The 21,762-nt window shown below is 37.2% G+C and overlaps 1 protein-coding gene across 2 annotated transcripts in view; it reads left to right on the top strand.

Annotated features, from left to right (window-relative positions):
* The window catches only part of LOC109088529 (SPRY domain-containing SOCS box protein 4-like), an 87,280-nt gene extending 71,392 nt beyond the window's left edge, over window positions 1-15,888 (top strand). Inside the window, exons 3-4 of one of the 2 annotated variants that reach the window (XR_006154043.1) lie at window positions 14,412-14,692; window positions 14,859-15,888. Coding sequence is in view for 1 of the 2 variants with exons in the window: in XM_042718722.1 (XP_042574656.1) it covers window positions 14,412-14,494 (83 nt within the window). In the remaining variant the exon portion in view is untranslated. Of the gene's footprint in view, window positions 1-14,411 lie in introns of both variants that reach the window. The other variant, XM_042718722.1, reaches the window with a different exon arrangement.
* Window positions 15,889-21,762: the final 5,874 nt, after the last annotated feature.

The raw sequence follows: 21,762 nt of genomic DNA, 5'->3' as shown, positions 1-21,762 counted from the left end.
TCTTAACAATAAACTTATTTCACTTATTCTAAAAACCCATTAACCTTCCCCTGTTGGCCTACAAACTACCATCATGACTAAACAGCTCTGTGCTGTAATGCTAACGCTGCAAAATCTGTTCGTCAAGGTAGTTACAGCGCCAGTTTCCTATTGGCTGAGGAGATATTGGGGATTTGGTTTCAGCATGGCCCAATATTGAACAGGTGATTGTAAGGATTTGATCTTCAGATTGAAAATGAGTCTGTGTGGTTTTCTCTTCAGCTCAAGAGAAAAACACACAGGGAGTGTACAGAGAGATGAAACAGATTAGCGAGTCAACATGTTCTCTTCCTCCTTCACTCCCCTTCATTTTCTCTCCTCTCACGCTCGGTTTTCTGAGCCAGCCTGTATAAATAGCATGTCATCCATCTATTATGTCTGTGCTTCTCCACTCTCCCCGGATCCTGTTTGGCTTCCCAGCTCTACTTGGGAGCCCTGTTGCAAAAGCAACATTAAAGAGTTTCTTGAAGCACCAGTGTTCTTGTCTGACTTCATTTAGTGCTTCCAGATTTGGTCCAAGCCTAAAAATAATCACTCATCAGGTCAACGAGAGCCAGGACTATTGTTTAGGGCTATGATATAGCAAGGACTGAAAACATTTTAATTGTGCTTTATTAAACCGATAAATCAAAAATAATAATAATAATTCTTATTATTCTTATTATTTTTTATTACAATTTTTTAAATAATAATTATAATAACAATAACAACAGTTATTATTATTATTATTATTATTAAAATAATTTTAATTATTATTATTATCTATTATTATTATTATTACTGCTGCTATTGCCATTATTATTATTATTTTTTAAAATGATAATTACAATTATTTCAATAATAATAATAATAACAATAATATTATTATTGTTTTTATTATTGTCATTATTATTATTATTATTAGTAGTAGTAGTAGTATTTAACATTATAATTGCAATATTATTTTTGTTATTAGTAGTAGTATTTCAAAATTATAATTACAATTATTTAATAATAATAATAATAATAATAATAATAATAGGGGATTATTTAATTTATTTTTTTAACCTTTTTTTACAGTATTGATTCTAGTTTAAAAGTGCATTTTCATAATAGTGGACAATTTAAAAATATATATTATTAATATTCCTAATGCTCATATTCCTAATGCTCATAAAACGTATTTGGGAATTGTGTTTTTGTGATAAAATTAGATAAAATTGTCCATGCTTGCTTGTAAACTATAACAAGAAACAAAATGCTGATTTGTTCTTTAGTGAAGAACCACTAAGAAACCTGACAACAAATAAATTAATGAATGAGTAAATAAAAATAATTAAAATAAAAATTGGGGTTGCCGTGGAAACAGGGAGGCACACCATAAAAAATAGATTGGTGGAGGGTGTCTGGTGGATTTCTGACATCTGCAATATGGCACAGTGGACAACCGTGGATGGGTGGAGAATCTCCTCCATGTACACCTGTTTTCTCTTTATGAAATCTGATGCATTAAAACGTTCCAGCCACAATGTAAAAATACATCAGGCCTAATCTTCCATGTCACCTCACCAAATTATTCTCTATTAAACGTAACAGGTTATCATGCCTTTGCTTTAATGATTTTTGCCGTTTGCTAATGAGTGCTAATGTTAAACTAGCCCATGTGTCACCACTTATTATTCAGCACCAGATTGGACTTCAGAGTTAAAGAATTGGAAAATTATTCATATTAAGCTTGTGCAACAGATTCAATTTGTCGTGTTCTATGAGATTCAAGTGAATTAGGGATGTGCTTTGATATGACTCCACACAGACACAGAGAAAAGTGAAGCCCTCTTAATTTGCAAAAACGCAAAGCAGGCCCTTGGGTTCATCTCTGTCTGTGCTGGTGCTGCTTAAATTAAGTTAATTAGCTCTCACAGCCAGGAGAAATTCTTAATGAGGGCTAACCTAGCAAACACTCTGGGTGAACACATATGCGCATGCGTAGGAAAAGCATTCAAAAACATTTTTCTTTGTGAACATGATAGCCTAAACTAAAAAGTAGTGATGGGCGTTTCGAATCTTCTGTTTTGAATCTGTGCTTCAGAGAAAAAAATAATCAAATCACTTGATATCAGTAGACTAAACGATGTTTTGTTACATAGTTTCAAAATATCAGTGGTTTCACACTAAAATGCTTTTTTATAGAACATGACATTGAAAATATTTTTTCTGCAATTCTCATTGCATTTACTTCGTTTTAACTGGTATTCAATTGGATTTAGGGTTTTGAATGTTTCAAACAGTGATTTTACAAAGCGATCGATTCATTTGATTCAAAACTTCAAAAAGCCTCCATTATTTTTTGCTTTTAAGTATGTTTCCCACCCTGCTGGTTAGGTATGTTTTGACACTGGGATGCTGGTTTATGCTGGTCCTTTGCTGGTTTATGCTGGTCCTTTGCCAGCACATTACCAGCGTAAACCAGCATCCCAGCATCAAAACATACCTAACCAGCATATGCTGTTTTTTTCAGCAGGGCAGTGTATATCACTAATGATGAGACTTTACGCATACAGCGTGTCAAGACGTGAACCCCAATACACATGCACACTGTAAAAGGTGATATCTCGTTTTTATGATTCAGACTCTGGTGGCCTTGCTTCGTTGTATGAAGAGGTTACCATGTGGTGCTGGAATGGTAATAAAAGTTAATAGTGTAATAAATTGTGAGCTGTAAACGACTGGCAGTATGGAGGCTGAGACAACGTGACAGATTGGACTTTGGTCAGGAGAGTAGCAGGACTGGCATGCTGCAAAAAACGTGAAACGCCACTCTTTTTCTTCCTCATCATGAATTAAGACGCAAGAGCTATGCTTTAACATCACATGCCATCATTAGCATGCATTACACACCATCATTAGCACAGAGTGCCTTTCTTCCAATATGATGCTGGCATATTATTTTCAGTTCTGACTCATGTATTGCTGCAGAACTGGGACGTGCTGAGTTGTCACTCATTTTTCTCTCTCAGTCTGAATATATACTGTGCTGTTATACTGTAATGCAGTATATTCATGAAATGCTTAAAATAATAATACTAATAATAAATTAATAAATTAAATTAAATAACAGAAAGCTAAAAACTAAAGCATTTCTAAAAACTTTTGGTTGCATCCATCTAGTTTAAATAAAGAAAAATGGAAAAGAAAAAAAAGAACTTTTTATTTTTGAAGCACTCAGTTCTTTAATTCAATGCATTTAATTAATATACTTGTATTATCATTATTATTATTATTTATTTGTTTATTTTTTTTTACAGCGCTTTAAGGGTTTTTAATAGGCTATTTGGAGACCTCTAGAGGCATTCAAGAGTCAACACACTCTCTAAACCGATTGCCTATATTTACAAGAAAGTTGAAGGCTTCCCTCTGCCAGTTAAAATTAGTCATTACAAGTGGTGTCATACACAATGCCAGTCTATCATACATGTTTAAAGCTTTGGGAAAAGTATAATGGATTAGAAAACCAACATCTGCCATTTTCCAGCATAATTTTTTTTTGTAATTTTGTTTTTATTATTAATTTTACACTTCTGATAGTGTTATATTTAGTATAGATAAATTAACTTCTTCACTGAAACAAATGCAGTAAGCCGTATAGAGCAAATTTAGTCCATAACAAAAACTAGCAAAAACATTCTTGTTCATAAAAACATAAAACACAGACAATCATAGAAACTATGAGCTTTAAATAAATATTCTTCCTTTTTATAGTTTATTGGGTTGTTGTGGCTTTTGGGATTCTGTTGTTAATTATATTATATTGTTGATAGATCGATCAGGTCTTGATGTGTGATTGCAAAACCTCTTCAGCAGAACAGCCGTTCAGGTATAATATGGAATACCAAACCTCTGTCATCATGGCCAGATATTTTTCTTGACCCCTGTCTCCTCCTTAAGCCCAAGACACACTGCACGATTTTCGGCTGTCCCAGACTTAAGATTGTGAAACAATCATGGCAATTTCTGTGATCGTGGCTCCTAATCGGTGGCCCTATGTCATACTCAGAGTTTCAAAGCGTATCAGTGTCAGCAATTCAGCATGATCATCGCATAGTGTTTGTTTGCTGCTACGACCCAGGATTACACCCATATCTGGTGATTGGCTTCATCACTCTGTCTCCTCTCCACCAATAAGCTGGTGTGTGGTGGGCTTTCTGGCGCAATATGGCTGCCGTCGCATCATCCAGGTGGATGCTGCACACTGGTGGTGGGCGAGGAGATACCCCCTGACAATGTAAAGCGCTTTGAGTGCCTAGAAAAGCGCTATATAAATGTAAGGAATTATTATTATTATTATTAATTACTTACCAACCAATAAAAATGTGACATGGCGCTAAAACATAAAACTGCTTACCTCAAGCTCTTATTCCTTCACTTTTTGCTGCTTCCACTTTTTTCAGCACACATAAAAACTACAAAAGTATGATTCATCGTGCTATTTTTAATACATAATGCCGATGACGCTTTTTATACTTCTACACTCTTAAAAATAAAGGTGCATCACGATACCATAGAAAAACCTTTTTGTCTTGATGGTTCCATAAAGAACCTTTAACATCTGGAGAACCTTTCTGTTACACAAAAGGTTCTTTGTGGTGAAAGAAGGTTTTGACTGAATGGTTCTTTGTGGAACAAAAATGGTTCTTCTATGGGAGCAGTCAGGAACCTATGGCTCTCGAGCCACACCTGGCTCCAGCAGCAGTTTTAACATTAAGTCCCATGACATCTGACGCGCAGATGCCATTGGCACATGCCGCTATGCTCAGTGACACTTCCGGCTTTCAGCCGCATATGTCACTAAAACCTGTGGCACATGTCAGTGGACTGTGTCCTGTGTCACTGACATTGCCGCGGTGCATGTTGCTGTTACACCTTCAGTAGTGACTGACAACTGCCTCTGCATAATGTAGATTGCATTACACACGCACTTAACAGCAGAATGATATTTAATTAATTAACAGTACGAAATCCATCAAAAAAACAAATAATCACATCTCAAAGTCAAAATGTACAAAAAACACCTAAATTTCTATATTAACATAAAAACCTTAATGTGTATTCTTAATGTGTATTGTAAGTTTATTTCCAGTAGACAGCTGAACTGTACGGTTTTCATTGGCATGTGTCAGTGGAGAGTACTGACAAAAATCCTAAATAAAAGTCTGAATTTAGTGATAGTTAAATAAATGTCCATTAAATGTATTTACCAGTCTATGTTTTTCAAACATGATGTCAGTGTGTGGCACATCTGTATTTGAGTGGTAGATGACACTGAATGTTGTGCAATAGTGCTATTGTATATGGGTGATCACACAGACTACCCATTCTAGGATACACACGGGAATATTTTTATTTATTTCATGGATCACTATGAATACGGCATTAACACTTGCATCCATTACTGTAAAACTTTATTTTGTATGACGCTGCGTGCACGCCGGTAGGTGTCAGTATATATATATATATATCTATATATATATATATATCTATATATATATATATTATATATATATATATATATATATATATATATATATATATATACACACACATCTTTATCTACACACGCTACTGCTCAACGGACAACACTTAAGTTACACCGTTGCACACATCAGACCAATTCCTCATCACTACTAGCCTCACACTGACTCTGGACACAACATAAAATCCTCCGCAGGTCACCTTTCGGCATAACCTAGCTCTCTCTCTCGCACTGGCCTATCCTCTATGGTTTCATCCTCGCTTCCTCCACCCTCTCAGTTTTCAGCACTGGACACAAACACTGCAACTGACACTCTTTGCTTCACTCTAACATCTTGCTTTGACAACTTTTGGCCCCTTTTATCCAGCACGCACCACCTCCTCTGCCCCCTGGCTGTCTGATGTTCTCCAGGAACATTGCTCTAGGCTCAGGGCTGCAGAGAGGAAGTGGCACAAATAAAAAAATCCTTACTGACCTTAGGATATATTAGTCACTCCTCTCTTCCTTCTCTGCTAATGTCTCCACTGCTAAAACAACATACTACCACAACAAAATAAACAACTGTTCTGACTCTTGCACACTTTTCAAAACCTTGTCTTCTAATCTCTGTCCTCCTACACCAGGGGTCGGCAAGTAAGTTTGGCATCGGGCCAAAAAAAATATTTTGCCACTAGGTGGCGGGCCAGAACATATACTCACCGTCCACTTTATTAAGTACACCTGTTCAATTGCTTGGTAACACAAATTGCTAATCAGTCAATCACATGGCAGCAACTCAATGCATTCAGGCATCTAGATGTGGTGAAAATGACTTGCTGAAATTCAAACTGAGCATCAGAATGGGGAAGAAAGGGGATTTAAGTGACTTAAGTGAATGGTTGTTGGTGCCAGACGGGCTGGTCTGAATATTTCAAAAACTGCTGATCTGCTGGGATTTTCATGCACAACCATCTCTAGGGTTTACATACAATGATTCGAAAAAGAGAAAATATCCAGCGAGTGGCAGTTGTGTGTGCCTTATTGTCGTCAGAGGTCAGAGGAGAATGGGCAGACTGGTTAGAGATGATAGAAAGGCAACAGTAACTCAAATAACCACTCGTTACAACCAAGGTATGCAGAATACTATCTCTGAACGCACAACACGTCGAACCCTGAAGCAGATGGCCTACAGCAGCAGAAGACCATACAGGGTGCCGCTTCTGTCAGATAAGAACAGGAAACGGAGGCTACTATTTGCACAAGCTCACCAAAATTGGACAATAGAAGATTGGAAAAACATTGCCTGGTCTGAAGAGTCTCGATTTCTGCTGGTCATGGTGTAATTGTGTTGGGGATATTTTCTTGGCACACTTTGGGCCCAAGTGGACCTTAGTACCAATTGAGCATCATTTAAATACCACAGTCTACCTGAGTATTGTTGCTGACCATGTCCATCCCTTTATGACTACAGTGTACCCATCTTCTGATGGCTACTTCCAGTAGGATAATGTACCATGTCACAAAGCTCAAATCATCTCAGACTGGTTTCTTGACCATGACAAGGAGTTCACTTTACAAAAATGGCCTCCACAGTCACCAGATCTCAATCCAGTAGAGCAGCTTTGGGATGTGGTGGGACGGGAGATGGTCAATATGGACCAAAATCTCTGAGGAATGTTTCCAACACCTTGATGAATCTATGCTATGATGAATTAAGGAAGTTCTGAAGTCAAAAGGGGGTCCAACCCAGTACTAGCAAGGTGTACCTAATAAAGTGGCCCGTGTGTGTGTGTATATATATATATATTTAAATATATATATATATATATATATATATATATATATTTAAATATATATATATAAGAAATTAATTGATGAAAAATGTAACTAGAATTGCCCGTGACACACTGTTACAGTGTATTTTGTAACTGGTAGTGAGCTGTTACTCTGTGTTAAGTCTAGTAGTAGGACAGTCATTAACAAAAAAGCCACATTTGTGTCGCAGTGTCCGGGTTTTATTTAATAAATTAATAAAGCAGAGTAGTGACACGTAACCTGGCAAGTATCTTCATTCACCAACTTGCAACACAGATTGCCTTGCTAAAACCACACATATGTGGGAGATGCAGAATGGATAAAAATAAGTTAAAAAATAAAGAGGACTTGAATAAGCCCATTAATGGCATGTTTGAGTCATACTCTTAACGAACTATGTTTTATTTCCCCTTTCCATATTGTGAATAAAAAAATATGTATCATTTTAAAGCCTAACTTATTGTAATAATTATTTGACGTAGCCTACTTTTACACAAAATTATTCCTTGGCATCCTCACTAAACTGCATTTTTAAAAATTATTTTGCATGCAGGAGGTACACTATTACGTTGTGTGCTGTTAACATTTAAGCTAGCTGGTGAGAGAAAATGACACTATCATAGAGTATAAAGAGGAAAGCCGGTGTGTCTTATCTTCAATGAAGCTGTTGCTCTTTGCAAAGAATATAATAGACTCTTTTGAACTTTTCAAATTTAAAGCTCTCAATTCATCTCAAAAATAAAACATTACTGCAAAAACGTTGTTGTACTTTTATTTTGAAGACAAAATCACTAAAGACAAAGTGATTGTGAGTCGCTGTCATGACAGATTTATTTCAGAACCAGCCACTATAAATAATAACAATAAACTGAGGGCACGGGCCAGTTTTGGCCCGCGGGCCACCTGTTTCTGACCACTGTCCTACAGCCCCTCCTTCATCAGCTCATACTGCTGATGGCTTTGCAATATTCTTCATGAATAAAACAAGAACCATCAGTGACCAATTCTCCACACCACAAACTGACAAAAACTTCATAACCACAAATACTCGTTCTCTCTCCTCCTTCTCTCCACTCTCGGAGGCAGACTTTTCCAAACTTATCCTTTCCAATCATCCTACTACCTGTCCGCTTGATCCTATCTGCACTCACCTCCTTCAGGCCATTTCTTCTTCAGTTGTACACGCCCTCACTCACATTATCAACACCTTTTCTTCACACTTGTTCATTTCCTACAGCAGTCAAGCAAGCTCGGGTTACCCCACTGCTTTAGAAACGCTCTTTAAATCGAGTACTTTTAGAAAATTACAGACCGGTATCCCTTCTTCCGTTCATTGCAAAGACACTTGAGCGAGTTGTGTTCAACCAACTCTCTATGTTTCTTGCACAGAACAACCTCCTGGACAGCAACCAGTCTGGCTTCAAAAGCGGCCACTCAACTGAGACTGCACTATTCTCGGTTACTGAAGCCCTGAGACTGGCAAGAACAGCTTAGAAATCCTCAGTACTCATCTTGCTGGATCTGTCCGCTGCTTTTGACACAGTTAACCACCAGATCCTCCTCTCCACTCTCATGAAGATGGGCATCTTAGGAACTGCACTCCAGTGGTTCAAATCTTACCTCTCAGGTAGGTCCTTCAGGGTGTCTTGGAGGGGTAAGGTTTCTAGATCACAACTTCTTGCTACTGGGGTTCCTCAAGGCTCAGTGCTTGGACCACTTCTATTCTCCATCTACACGTCATCTTTAGGATCTGTCATTCAGAAGCATGGCTTTTCCTATCATTGCTATGCTGATGACATAAGCGAGGAAGGTTAAGTTTTAATAGATTATCAACTCCAGAAACAATACTACTATATGAAAGTATCTTCCTTCAATTTACAGTATCTTACAATCGCTATGACAATTTTTTCAATACTTTTAACAATTTTCCTAAACTCTTAACACAGTTAGCACAACATCAGTCTGTATAGACTATACAATAAACACATTTCTTGTTGCTTTGACACTAAATGCAATAAGTTTACACAATTTTTTAATTCTTGAACTTCTTTTACACACAAGCTCAACCAAGACCAAAATAATGGATTTTTACTGCAAAATTTACAAATGCTTTCACACTGTATGTCAAAAGAGATAACATCATTTTCTAAACCTAACTTATAGGCTAAAGTCAAAGTGAACAGCTGTCCATATTGTGACTTGAAACACAAATATATCCCGTTTTTTATTCATTAATGAGAAACAGCTGATTGATTCAAATATATAAATTACAGCTGATTCCCATACACACTCCGGTGTTGAGGTTCTTTCAGTCGCATGACCATACGGTATACAGTAAAAGTGGACCTCTTTGGGCTGATCTTGTGTGGAAAAGTGCACTCCTGCATAAATGTGAGATTTTAGAAGACCTGCACGAAAGACTGGTGCCAGAGGTAGAAAGGGGATGGGTGGGAAACCACTTGTCAATATATGTGATCACATGGGCAATGTGGCATTCCACCATTCCCGCGCAGTCACAGACTGGTTTGACACCCATCCGATAATGATGTCCATTTTCCTTGCCACTTACTCCACTTTCCTCAACCTCATTGAGGAGTTTTCCTCAGCTTGGAGATGGAAGGTTTTTGACCAAATGTCCCTCTTGGATAAAATGAATGCGGCATGTCAAAACATCACAGCTCTACACTGCAAGGGATGGATAATGCATACCAAAAGATTCCTTGCCAGAAAAGAAGATATCAGGTGTGATGTGGATGAGAACATGTGGCCGAATGCAGAAGACCAGGCAGATTAGAAGATTACTTTTTTTAAATGTATTTTTTTTTATTCTTCTGTGGCTTTTTCTGTTTTTGTATTTTCATATAATAAATGGCAACTGTATTGCATATTTTTGTTATCTCGCAGTAATGTCCTGTTGAAGATAAAGCCTTTACTTCAGTAATTCTGTCTCTGTCTTCTTTTTCATAAACCGTACATTCTATAAAGCTACTCTGAGATGGGTCATTAATTTTTTGTCATTTCTGTATCAAAATAAACAAAATGCAAGCATTTACCAAACCCAACAAAACAAAAATGTAGAGTCTTAAAAAAAAAAAAAAAAAAAAAAAAACAACAACTGCAAAACACAAACTATGATCAATACGATATAGTATTGTATAAGGACAGATCTGTCACAAATAATGCAGTTTCTGTGATTCTGTCTGATGTTAGCATTTTTATGACATTGTTCTATGATTGACTAAATGTTCCTGTTGGAAAAGAATGTGATAGAGTTTTGGATTAATAATTAGATTTTGAGGAATGTTTGCAGTGTTTTGGTAGACATAGTGTATTGTGTTAGTGTATTTATTGTATTTTGAAAATTAGTGTTTAGTTTACAATGTGTGATTTTGAGCATGAAATTAACCATTTTGCCATTTGTGTGTTGTAGGTGTGTTGGTGTGTTAAGAGTTTAGAAAAACTTAGAAGAATTGAAAAAAACTGTCATAGCGATTGTAAGAAACTGCAAACAGTTAGGCTATTTCGGGAAAATATTCTCACTGTTGTCTCTATACCAGCGACCTTCTTGTTCTTCTTGCAATATTTAATGGTGGTTGACAAGCCAACTTATGGTGTATAACTGCAAAGCATCAATGGGAAAAAAAAAAAAAAAAAAATCTACTTTCCAATTATGTTATTTTTTGAGACAAATAAGTATTTTTGTCTGTACTCTTGGCTGTCCTGAGGCACAGCTTGATAGATTTGATAGATTGAAGTTGATTATATATCAATTTTCGATTATATCGATTATATTTCAATATATTAATGAATTCTTCTCTTTCCTTGGTAAATACTGCATGCACAGTGTAGAAGTAGGCTACATGCTAAATATTTTCTGCTTCACAACAGCATATAATCCAGTTTGATGCTTCCCTGTTGTAAACAATGAGTGATTTAAACCGTAATGTTCTATTCAGAAAAACAAACATGAGACACCGTAAGTGGAATGGGGGAAAAAAACACAAGGTTGCAAGACGTTAAGTTAATCAAGAAAAACAATACAAAAGTAGCGTAGTGCAATGGAAAAATGTGTTCTGCCAATGTGTGAACCAGCCTTACCAAACAGTTAGCACTCAAAACTTTTTCTGCATAGTTACAAAATTGTAATGCTGCCTTCGCATGGTATCGGAAACTTCTTTATTATGTACATAAATGGACCATGGTTGAACATATTTAATCAGGTTTTCAACACTGTTTAGTTTTATGCAGATGAATACAAAAGTTCACTTACAAACATTACTGCCGCTCGTCAACGGCAGCTGTCGCAATTGCTAGGCAACATGAACAGTCCGCCTAGGCTAGACTGGTCTGAGTGCTTCGAAAGCAGCCTTGATATAGTTTGCAGTTGTAGCAACTGTTTGTTAATATTCTAGTTATAAACTTTGTTCGATTCATCTGCTAAATAACAAAGTGGTGGAGTGTAACAAAATACATTCCTTAAGTATTCACATACAAATGAGAAGTAGGCTACTGAGTTTTTATTTTTTTTTCCACAGGACAGCTACAATACAAAAACACTGTCCTTTACAATGTCATGCACTGTTGTACATTAAAACAAACAAAATTATACCTACATAAAACATTATTGCAGCAACAACCTTGAACATATTCAGAAGTAAAATGCAACTGTAGTGCAGCAGTAATAGATGATGGTCTATTACTGCTTCATATATGATGGTCATATGCAAGACCATCATATATGAAGTTTTTTCTGCAGAATACATAGGCTACTTTTACTCTTCATACCTTAAGTACATTACTGTATGAAGGATAACACTTTTACTTGAGGTTTTAAATGCATGTATTTATTTATTTTTTTTGCGCTAATAGTAGTTACTGAAAGTACTTTACTAAAGTAACTCATATTTCTTCCACCAATTACTTTGTCATAGCTCTACACAATTAGTCATTTCCTCATGTCCTTAAATCAGACCAGACCCCTGTACTGCAGGATAAACCTGAACCTCACTGCTGGACAGTGGAAATATGCACTCAAACACTCTGGAGACTATCCCAGATGATGTCCCGCTAGCAGAGGCCGTACCAGGCTCTCTATGGCAGCCTGTCCAGGTCCGGCAACACGGACAGCACCATCAGGGTCTCACTGCTCAGCTGAATGAAAGTGTACATACAAAGTTTTTTTTTTTTTTCAACCCGTTTTTTGCATTGTTAATAAAATGTTGTTGTTTTTCTAATGTTGAATTGAAGTTGTAAAAAGTACTTTTAGTATAGAACAATTTATTTTCATTTGCAAATGTTATTCAGAGGCAAACAAAATTATGTCATTTACAAATTATAACTTGCTTTGCAAAAATTAATTTACAGAACTACTTGTCTTTTATTTACAAGTTTCAACTAAATCAATGCACAGAAATTACTTCATTTACAAATAACTTAAATTACAAAAGTAATAAACAACTTCATTCATTTCATTTTCAAGTTTCCCAGAAGCACCATTTTCATCAGAACTGTCCCAAAAGAAGAGAAAAATTAAATACAATTATTAAGAAAGGGCTGCAATCTTAAGGTTAGAAAATATGACAGCAGGACATGCATACAAAATACTTCAGAAATCATATTCCTGGATTGCCTTAAACATTTGTGGACAAAAACATTTGTGAACAAAATAAACAAATAAATAATAAAATAAAAACTGAAATAAAATAAAAATACAAGTGAAAGACTTGTTTGATTATTAAGTAGCCTTATATGGCTACTTGTCTATTGTGGGCATTATATATGGGTGAGGGCTAATTGTTGTGAACACAAGAGGTCCTAATGGAAATATTACAGATAGGTAATGCCTTGCCTCCAATCCACAATGAGTTTTTACAGGAATTATCAAATTCAGCCCTCAATTTAATAAATACAAGAACTTTTGCCTCAGACCAGCTAAGCTAAGACCCCTGACTTTTAACATTTGTTTCACTAGCTATTTGAGTAAATAAAAACACAATACCTACATTTCTAAGTGTATTCGTTGGCCGCCATAGATCAATCACCCACTATTTTGTTTGAATAAAAGTCCCGTCACCACCGGCGCGCTATGAATTCTGGGATAGGATAGGCTGCGAAGGATCCATTGGTGTCAAGAGAAATTGAGTCCCCCCTCAAAATTTGGTCTGCTTAGGACCAAGAAAGTAGCTGTTTTAAATACCTGATCAAAAGTTGTCACAATAGCTTGTTGTATTGCTATTCTGAGCTGCGCTAGCTTGTTTTTTCAAGCTAAAATAATTTTGTAAAAGCAATATACAGAATGTAATCTGTAAAAATAAAAAAATAAAAATGAGAAATGTTTGATTTCACAACCTATAGCTTCGGTTATATACTAGCGTATGAAGCATGCAATTTAAAAGACATTAATGGTCATTATAATGAAGTTCAAACGACATAAATCAAATCGCGATTTTGCAGGAATTGTAATCAGGCCCTAAAAAGAATACCCATTAAAACTTCATTGAGACAATCATAGATATACATAATAAAGGCTAGATGTCTTACGGCGGAGTCTCTCACGTCATCTCCGGCGGCCATCTTGTCACAGGCAAGCTCTCTCACGGGCTCTGTGGTACCTGATGTAAGGTGAGTGATCTGCACGAACACAAATACTCATATCTCGCTGAAATCTTGACGGATTTACAAAATGTTTGATTTCTTACAAACTTTATTAACGTGGCTATAATTCTGGATGCGTGAATATGTTGAAATTGCAGCTTTTCTTTTCGAAAAACGACTTAATCGTGCAGCATAGTTGTGTATCACCGTTACTTGCGCAAGTTATCAAGGCTGAGACCACAATCGAGCTGTTCAATTAGGGCTGCACAATTAATCGCATGCATTAGTAAAGCTGGTTCCGTGATTAGCGGTAAATATCCGTCACCTGTTTTCAAATGCACCGGGAGTTCATACACAGAGCCATAGTTCACTGACAAGCTACGCAATATCGTGTAAGCATAAAACATTTTTAAAGCATGTATTGAATATCTGTGTACTATACTCATATATCGTTTTTTTTTTTTTTTTTTTTAAGGTGGCTGGAATAACAACCCTAATGCCACCCAGTTCAAGTACATCTTTAGGAAGCTGATGGCCCGGTGTACAGAGGCAATGTGACGGCACAGGATGACACGGAGTCCCTACCAGCTGTCATCGACACCTCTACAAGCCTGTCAGCTGTAGATATGTCCTCTGCAGCAGGAGGAGAAGATCTTCCACCCCCGTTTGCTGACATTCCTGCCCTAGTACATGACCACAGCTACCTTCCCGTTTGCTTCCATGGTCTTGTGGACAACGCTCTCGTGTACATTTCAGGTAAAGGCTGACTGAAAGTCCATTTTGCCTATAACCGATAGTGCCAATAGTCAAATTCTGGGGGAAAACAATCTCACAATAGTCCAAAAAGAGAAATGTTCCCTTAATTTCCACATCATTATTAATGATTATTGTTATAAGTTATGATATTATTATACTAACTCAGATTTCAGGATTTGTTGTGCGACGGCTCTGAAGAAGCTGTCGTGTGATGTTTGCCGTGCCAGCCTGGTGACAGACGCTGCATCTGACATCAAGGACCAGAGCTACCACCTGCTGACTTTAAAACACAATGGAGGTCTGGTGATCCCTCAAGACACAGTGAGGGTCGTCAGGGCAGCAGAGTGGGTCATTCGTCAGGCATCAGCAAGTACCAGACGATCACAGCCCATCAAACTGCTAGAGGTCGTGTACATTGTACAGAAGAGGATAGGGTCAGAGGATGTGTTTGTGCTCGGGGAGCACATCGGCGAAACACAGTATGGCATAGACAGCCACCACCATACGCTGTTAACATTAGTTGTGTCCCTGTTTTTTAAGCTAAGGCTACATCACATCGCTAAAATGACTAACCTTACCTTACAGAGCAACAACATGCGACAGAAGCGCAATAAAACCGTCCTTTTCAAAGGGCATTAGCCCAAGCTATGTTATTTTGGGTCATTTTTTTTTTTATCTCTGTCCTCCACAGTAGTGTAGGGTGGGGATTTCAACATGCAGCATTTTTTTAATGTATATTTGTAAAGGGGAATCTTGTATCTATTTTTTTATTGCAAATGTCACTTTTATAATAGTTAAAAATAAATAAATAGACTTTTGTGTAATTATGCCATATTTTGTGTAGTCATTCTATATCAGAACCCCTGACATACAACCCAAATAGTCTACAAGAAACTTCAGAGTGTTACCTTTCATTTGAGACCAGGAATATGCTTCTGCACCAAGAGGTTGCCACACAGTAAGCCTTTTATTGTCAGTATGCATTCTGGGTAACCAAAAGTCCTATGGGGAGTTTCCATAGGGCATTTTACAAAACGCATGAGCATACCTTGGCAAATAAATGGTCTAAAGTACTCCTATTTCATTCTATATTGATCTGCTTTTGCACACAGCTTCACAAGACCTGGTGGTTGGGCTCAGTTGTGTTTCTAAAGTCATATCAAGTGACCTAGAGGCTGAAATGTGGTAAGTTGAGATGCTTGTTATCCAGCAGAAAGAAAAAACAATATTCTAGCCTCTATAACTCTGTGCCAGTACTTCACACAATTATTCTGATTGTTTCCTAAGAAACTACAGTGTCTAAAGAGGTCAGGCATTTGATGGTAGGCAAAAATATCTGGGAACAGTGATCTCTGAAGTAGGCACAGTGCAATGTCAAGGGGAAAAGCCTAGTAAATGGACCAACCCTGAAGAAGTTAAAATAACCGTAATAATTCAAATTATTTTATTATAATATTAATATTATAAGTGTGTGTATATATATATATATATATATATATTTCATGTTGCCATTCTGTACACTGTGTTTTAGTAGCCTATATATTGATTTAACATAAATACCTTGTGCGTGTATATATTCATTGCACCTACTGTATATGTTCTGTTCAATGTTATTTTCATATGGAAGTCCATGGTTATAATTATTCATAAGTACATCTCTGACGTTTATAACAAACCAAACAGTTTGAAAATCGGTAGAAAATTGAGCAAGTTATGGTTATTTAAAAAGTACATGCACCATTAAAACACAATGTTACGAGAGAGCAAGCTGACTGTGACAAGATGGCCGCCAGGTGCGGACGTCGACTACCATTGGCCAGCAGCGCGGACGAGACATCTAGTCTTCATTATGTATATCTATGGAGACAATGGGATCGCTCGGGGTCCTAAGCGGACCTGATTTCTCATGACACTGGATCCATCAGATGTATCCTTCATTTGCCGGAGAAATGGAGGGAGCATTTGAAGTTGCGTTCGAATTGCGGAAGCCTTCGTCGTGCCGCCGTGACCCAATCGGCCTTCAAATGCAGCTTTCATAGGACACGGTTTATCTGAAAGTGGAACAATGCGAAAAGGTTTTCTGTAAGAGGTAGTTTTAGGGTTGGGTTAAGGGATAGAAAATATTTTTTAGTCAGAATAAAAGTAATAGAAGTCTATGCAAAGTCACCACAATTTACAGAAACAAACATGTTTATGTGTGTGTGTGTACCTACTTAAACACATTTTGGGGACAAATTGGTACCCAGAAGTGAGTAAAACCTGACAAAAATCACACACAAAAAAATGAAATTGCTTTGAGGATGTCCTTGTTACAGTCTCTAAAGGACAGCGAAGAAGACGGGGATAATCCACAACAAAAAGTCTCTAATTATAATCCACACAAAATACAGGAAATAACTCAGGATAGTCATAAAACATGTAACACGAAATATTAACCGACAAAATACTAAATAGGAAGAAGACTTTAAATAGGTGGAGGGAAATAACTGTCAATATAACGTCATACTGACATTGGATCCCAACGTTGGACAGACGTTGTAATTTGGTTGAAAATGAAAATCTGGTTGACGACAGAACCCAACGTCAGACTGACGTCAATCTCCGACGTTGATAAGACGTTGCATTTTGGTTGAAAATGAAAATCTGGTTGACGTCAGAACCCAACGTCAGACTGACGTCAATCTCCGACGTTGATAAGACGTTGCATTTTGGATGAAAATGAAAATCTGGTTGACGTCAGAACCCAACGTCAGACTGACGTCAATCTCCGATGTTGGTAAGACGTTGCATTTTGGATGAAAATGAAAATCTGGTTGACGTCAGAACCCAACGTCAGACTAACATCAATCTCCGACGTTGGTAAGACGTTGCATTTTGGATGAAAATGAAAATCTGGTTGACGTCAGAACCCAACGTCAGACTGACGTCAATCTCCGACGTTGGTAAGACGTTGCATTTTGGATGAAAATAAAAAATCTGGTTGACGTCAGAACCCAACGTCAGACTGACGTTAATCTCCGACGTTGGTAAGACGTTGCATTTTGGATGAAAATGAAAATCTGGTTGACGTCAGAACCCAACGTCAGACTGACGTCAATCTCCGACGTTGGTAAGACGTTGCATTTTGGATGAAAATGAAAATCTGGTTGACGTCAGAACCCAACGTCAGACTGACGTCAATCTCCGACGTTGGTAAGACGTTGAATTTTGGATGAAAATGAAAATCTGGTTGACGTCAGAACCCAACGTCAGACTGACGTCAATCTCCGACGTTGATAAGACGTTGCATTTTGGATGAAAATGAAAATCTGGTTGACGTCAGAACCCAACGTCAGACTGACGTCAATCTCCGACGTTGGTAAGACGTTGCATTTTGGATGAAAATGAAAATCTGGTTGACGTCAAAACCCAACGTCAGACTGACGTCAATCTCCGTCGTTGGTAAGACGTTGCATTTTGGATGAAAATGAAAATCTGGTTGACGTCAGAACACAACGTCAGACTGACGTCAATCTCCGACGTTGGTAAGACGTTGAATTTTGGATGAAAATGAAAATCTGGTTGACGTCAGAACACAACGTCAGACTGACTTCAATCTCCAACGTTGGTAAGACGTTGCATTTTGGATGAAAATGAAAATCTGGTTGACGTCAGAACCCAACGTCAGACTGACATCAATCTCCGACGTTGGTAAAACGTGGTAAGACGTTGCATTTTGGATGAAAATGAAAATCTGGTTGACGTCAGAACCCAACGTCAGACTGACGTCAATCTCCGACGTTGGTAAAACGTTGCATTTTGGATGAAAATGAAAATCTGGTTGACGTCAGAACCCCAACGTCAGACTGACGTCAATCTCCAACGTTGGTCAGATGTGGTATTTAGGATGAAAATGAAAATCTAACCTCAAAAAGAATCCAACGTCAGACTAACATCAATCTCCTTCATCTGACAGACATTGCATTTTGTTGGAAAATTAAATCAAAATCATTATCTGTCACAAACCAACAACTGTCAAAATTGTCAAACTGTCAAACTCAAACTTTAAAATAAGATATGGCTAGTATGGATTGTGTTGACATGACATCAAACCTTTAACAGAGACAGGAATTTTGTTGTAAAATAAAAATCAACATACAGAGAGAGAAAAGAAAAATAAAAACATACAGAGAAAGTGTAACATCAGATCAGATAGAGTTCAAGATTCAATGTGAGACAACACTAAATGATTAAATTTTAAAGGGTTAGTTCACCCAAAACTGAAAATTATGTCATTATTGACTCACCCTCATGTTGTTCCAAACCCGTAAGACCTTCATTCATCTTCGGAACACAGTTTAAGATATTTTAGATTTAGTCCGAGAGCCTTCTGTTCCTCCATTGGAAATGTATGTACGGTATACTGTCCATGTCCAGAAAGGTAATAAAAACATCATCAAAGTAGTCCATGTGACATCAGAGGGTCAGTTAGAATTTGTTGAAGCATCGAAAATACGTTTTGGTCCAAAAATAACAAAAATTACAACTTTATTCATTGTCTTCTCTTCCGGGTCTGTTCTGAGCGCGTTCACAACACTGCAGTGATGCTGCTGATGTGTTATTGGGCGCACCAGAAAACACATCCGCAGCATCATATGTCAGCAACTTTGATGATGTTTTTATTACCTTTCTAACCACGGACAGTATACCGTATATACACTTTCAATGGAGGAACAGAAAGCTCTCGGACTAAATCTAAAATATCTTAACTCTGTTCCGAAGATGTACGGAAGTCTTACGGGTTTGGAATGACATGAGGGTGAGTCATTAATGACAATTTTCATTTTTGGGTGAACTAACCCTTTAAGACATTAGCAAAAAGAATAGTTTAACTTAATCAGAAAATGGAATCCACAAATGTTTTGTGGTTTTATCAGAAAAAATGACTAAGAGATGAACTGGGTTATAACAAATATGATTTATTTATTCAATTGTTCTATCATTTACATTTAACATGGAACAGAACATTTTCAAAATAATTACATTTTAACATCAACCTTATTGGAACTGAATAGTTTTGAAAACATTAAGATACATTTTATTAACAGCTTTTTTTGTCCTGCCACCTCCACCCACCCTGTCTGGTGCACAGTACTGTCGCAAGGCCTGTGCCAAGTGTGCAACTGCACAGGGCCTCGCACCTCTAGAGGGCCTCGCTCCTGGCCTGCATTTTATGTCGTTTATATCTAATTTTTATTACTGTTTTTCCACCCCCCATCTTGTCCTTTGGAAGACTAAAATAGTCATAGCGGATAGACAGTATAAGACTCTGAGTATAAGAATGAGTAAAACTGTTTGTTGTTAGGACGACAAAAAGTTATAAAGTTTAACTTTTAGTCTGGTCTAGAGCCCTGCATTTCACCCTGAATTTTTTACACCTTGGGCCGGGCTTCGGGCCAATTTTCACATCATTGTTCAGATGCGGGCCTGTTTAAGGCTTCTCCTTATTTATATATTTTAGACATCCATCAATTAGTGATAAATAAAATTGCCGTACTGGGGGAAACAACACGAGACCGTGCTACCGTGACTGTCAATAGTGGCTCAACAGTGTTAAGTGTCCCACAGCAGCGCAGTGTTCTGCTTTCAAATGCACGCAATAGGCTTAAGCTTGACACAAAGCATCGGCAAAAAATTATTACCATAAATGAGTCATGGGGGAAACAGGAATGAGATATTGAATTATTTACTAATAAATAGTGTTTTCTGAGTTGGTGTCGCAAGGATGATGTTGCCAATCCTGACTCGCAACCTCTTCATTTTACGCGCCTTTAGAAAAAAGTTCATCTTTACGGATTATGATTATAATGAATGAGTTTTTGTTTCTGATTTGTTGTATTTCGTTAAGTAGTCATTTAAAGCTTCCTATAGATATATTTGTCACGTCTGTGAGCCATGTATTCACTGAGCTTTGGTTAATTTTTGTGAAGCGCTCCTGTTCAAGACGAGACGGTAGAAAGCGCATCATGACTAGAGTTTGTAGAAAAATGTAAGCAGTAGCCTACAGTATTACAGAACTGTTTTATGATAGAAATGTTCAGAAACCAACAAAGACTATCTAGTGATGCAAACTACTCAACCTTTTATGAAATTCCGCCCTTTTGAATTAGAAAATATGCGATAGGTTAATGATTCATGTAAAACATTAATAAATGTGACAATAGATGTTTGCGTTTTCGACTATTAAACATACGAATAAGAGTGAGAGTGCAATAGTGCAAATTGATTTTATATGAAAAGTTCAGCTGCAAAAACCTAGTGCCGTTTGAAATTTTCTTCTAAAAAATACAAATTTTATCAGGCTCCCATGTGTAGGTTCAGTAATTTCACTTTAATAGCAATGAACAGTTTCTTTTCTTTCCCATTAAAGTGAAATAACTGAACATAAACATAGGAGGATGAGAAAAATAATTATTTTAGAAGAAAATGTTGGATCGCACTTAGAGGCTTTTCCATCTGAACTCTTTATATATAACTGTCTACAAGCCTAGAACTAATTTAAGCATTCTTATTAACTTATTATTATTATTATTATGATTGTAGATCCTTATGAGCTAGTGCGTGGCCATGATTTGTGCGCAAGCATGTCAGTAAGCAAGGCATCACAATCGGACAGATGCATGTTAAAGTTGAGTTTGTTACGGTTCCGGCTTCGCTACCGTTCGGACGTTCTAGCTTACTGTTCTCCGCTTTGCTTCTTATTTCTGTACTTTTCTCAGATTTTTCTAAGATTTTTTACTTCAGAAGATCAGCACAGTGCTCAAACAAAAGAGATTTTGGCACAAACACTAAAACTAAAAACTTTGGGACTGGAATAATACTACAAATGAAGACTTTGCCTCCCACTGCCAGCAGCTTACATTCCGGAGATGGGATAACAACTGCCTACATTCAAAGAGAAGAGAGAGAAAATGCCTCCTGTTGGATCCACTTGTTTCATGAACTGCTGCAAATTCTACAAAGGATTGTGATTCTTGAAACAAAGTTACTTGCCGGACTTCCAAAACAGACGGAACATTCAGCAGACCATC

Source organism: Cyprinus carpio, chromosome B2 (assembly GCF_018340385.1).
Source record: "Cyprinus carpio isolate SPL01 chromosome B2, ASM1834038v1, whole genome shotgun sequence".
NCBI lineage: Eukaryota > Metazoa > Chordata > Actinopteri > Cypriniformes > Cyprinidae > Cyprinus > Cyprinus carpio.
Note: the sequence above shows the minus strand (reverse complement) of the source record. Positions and strands in the feature narration are given on the sequence as shown.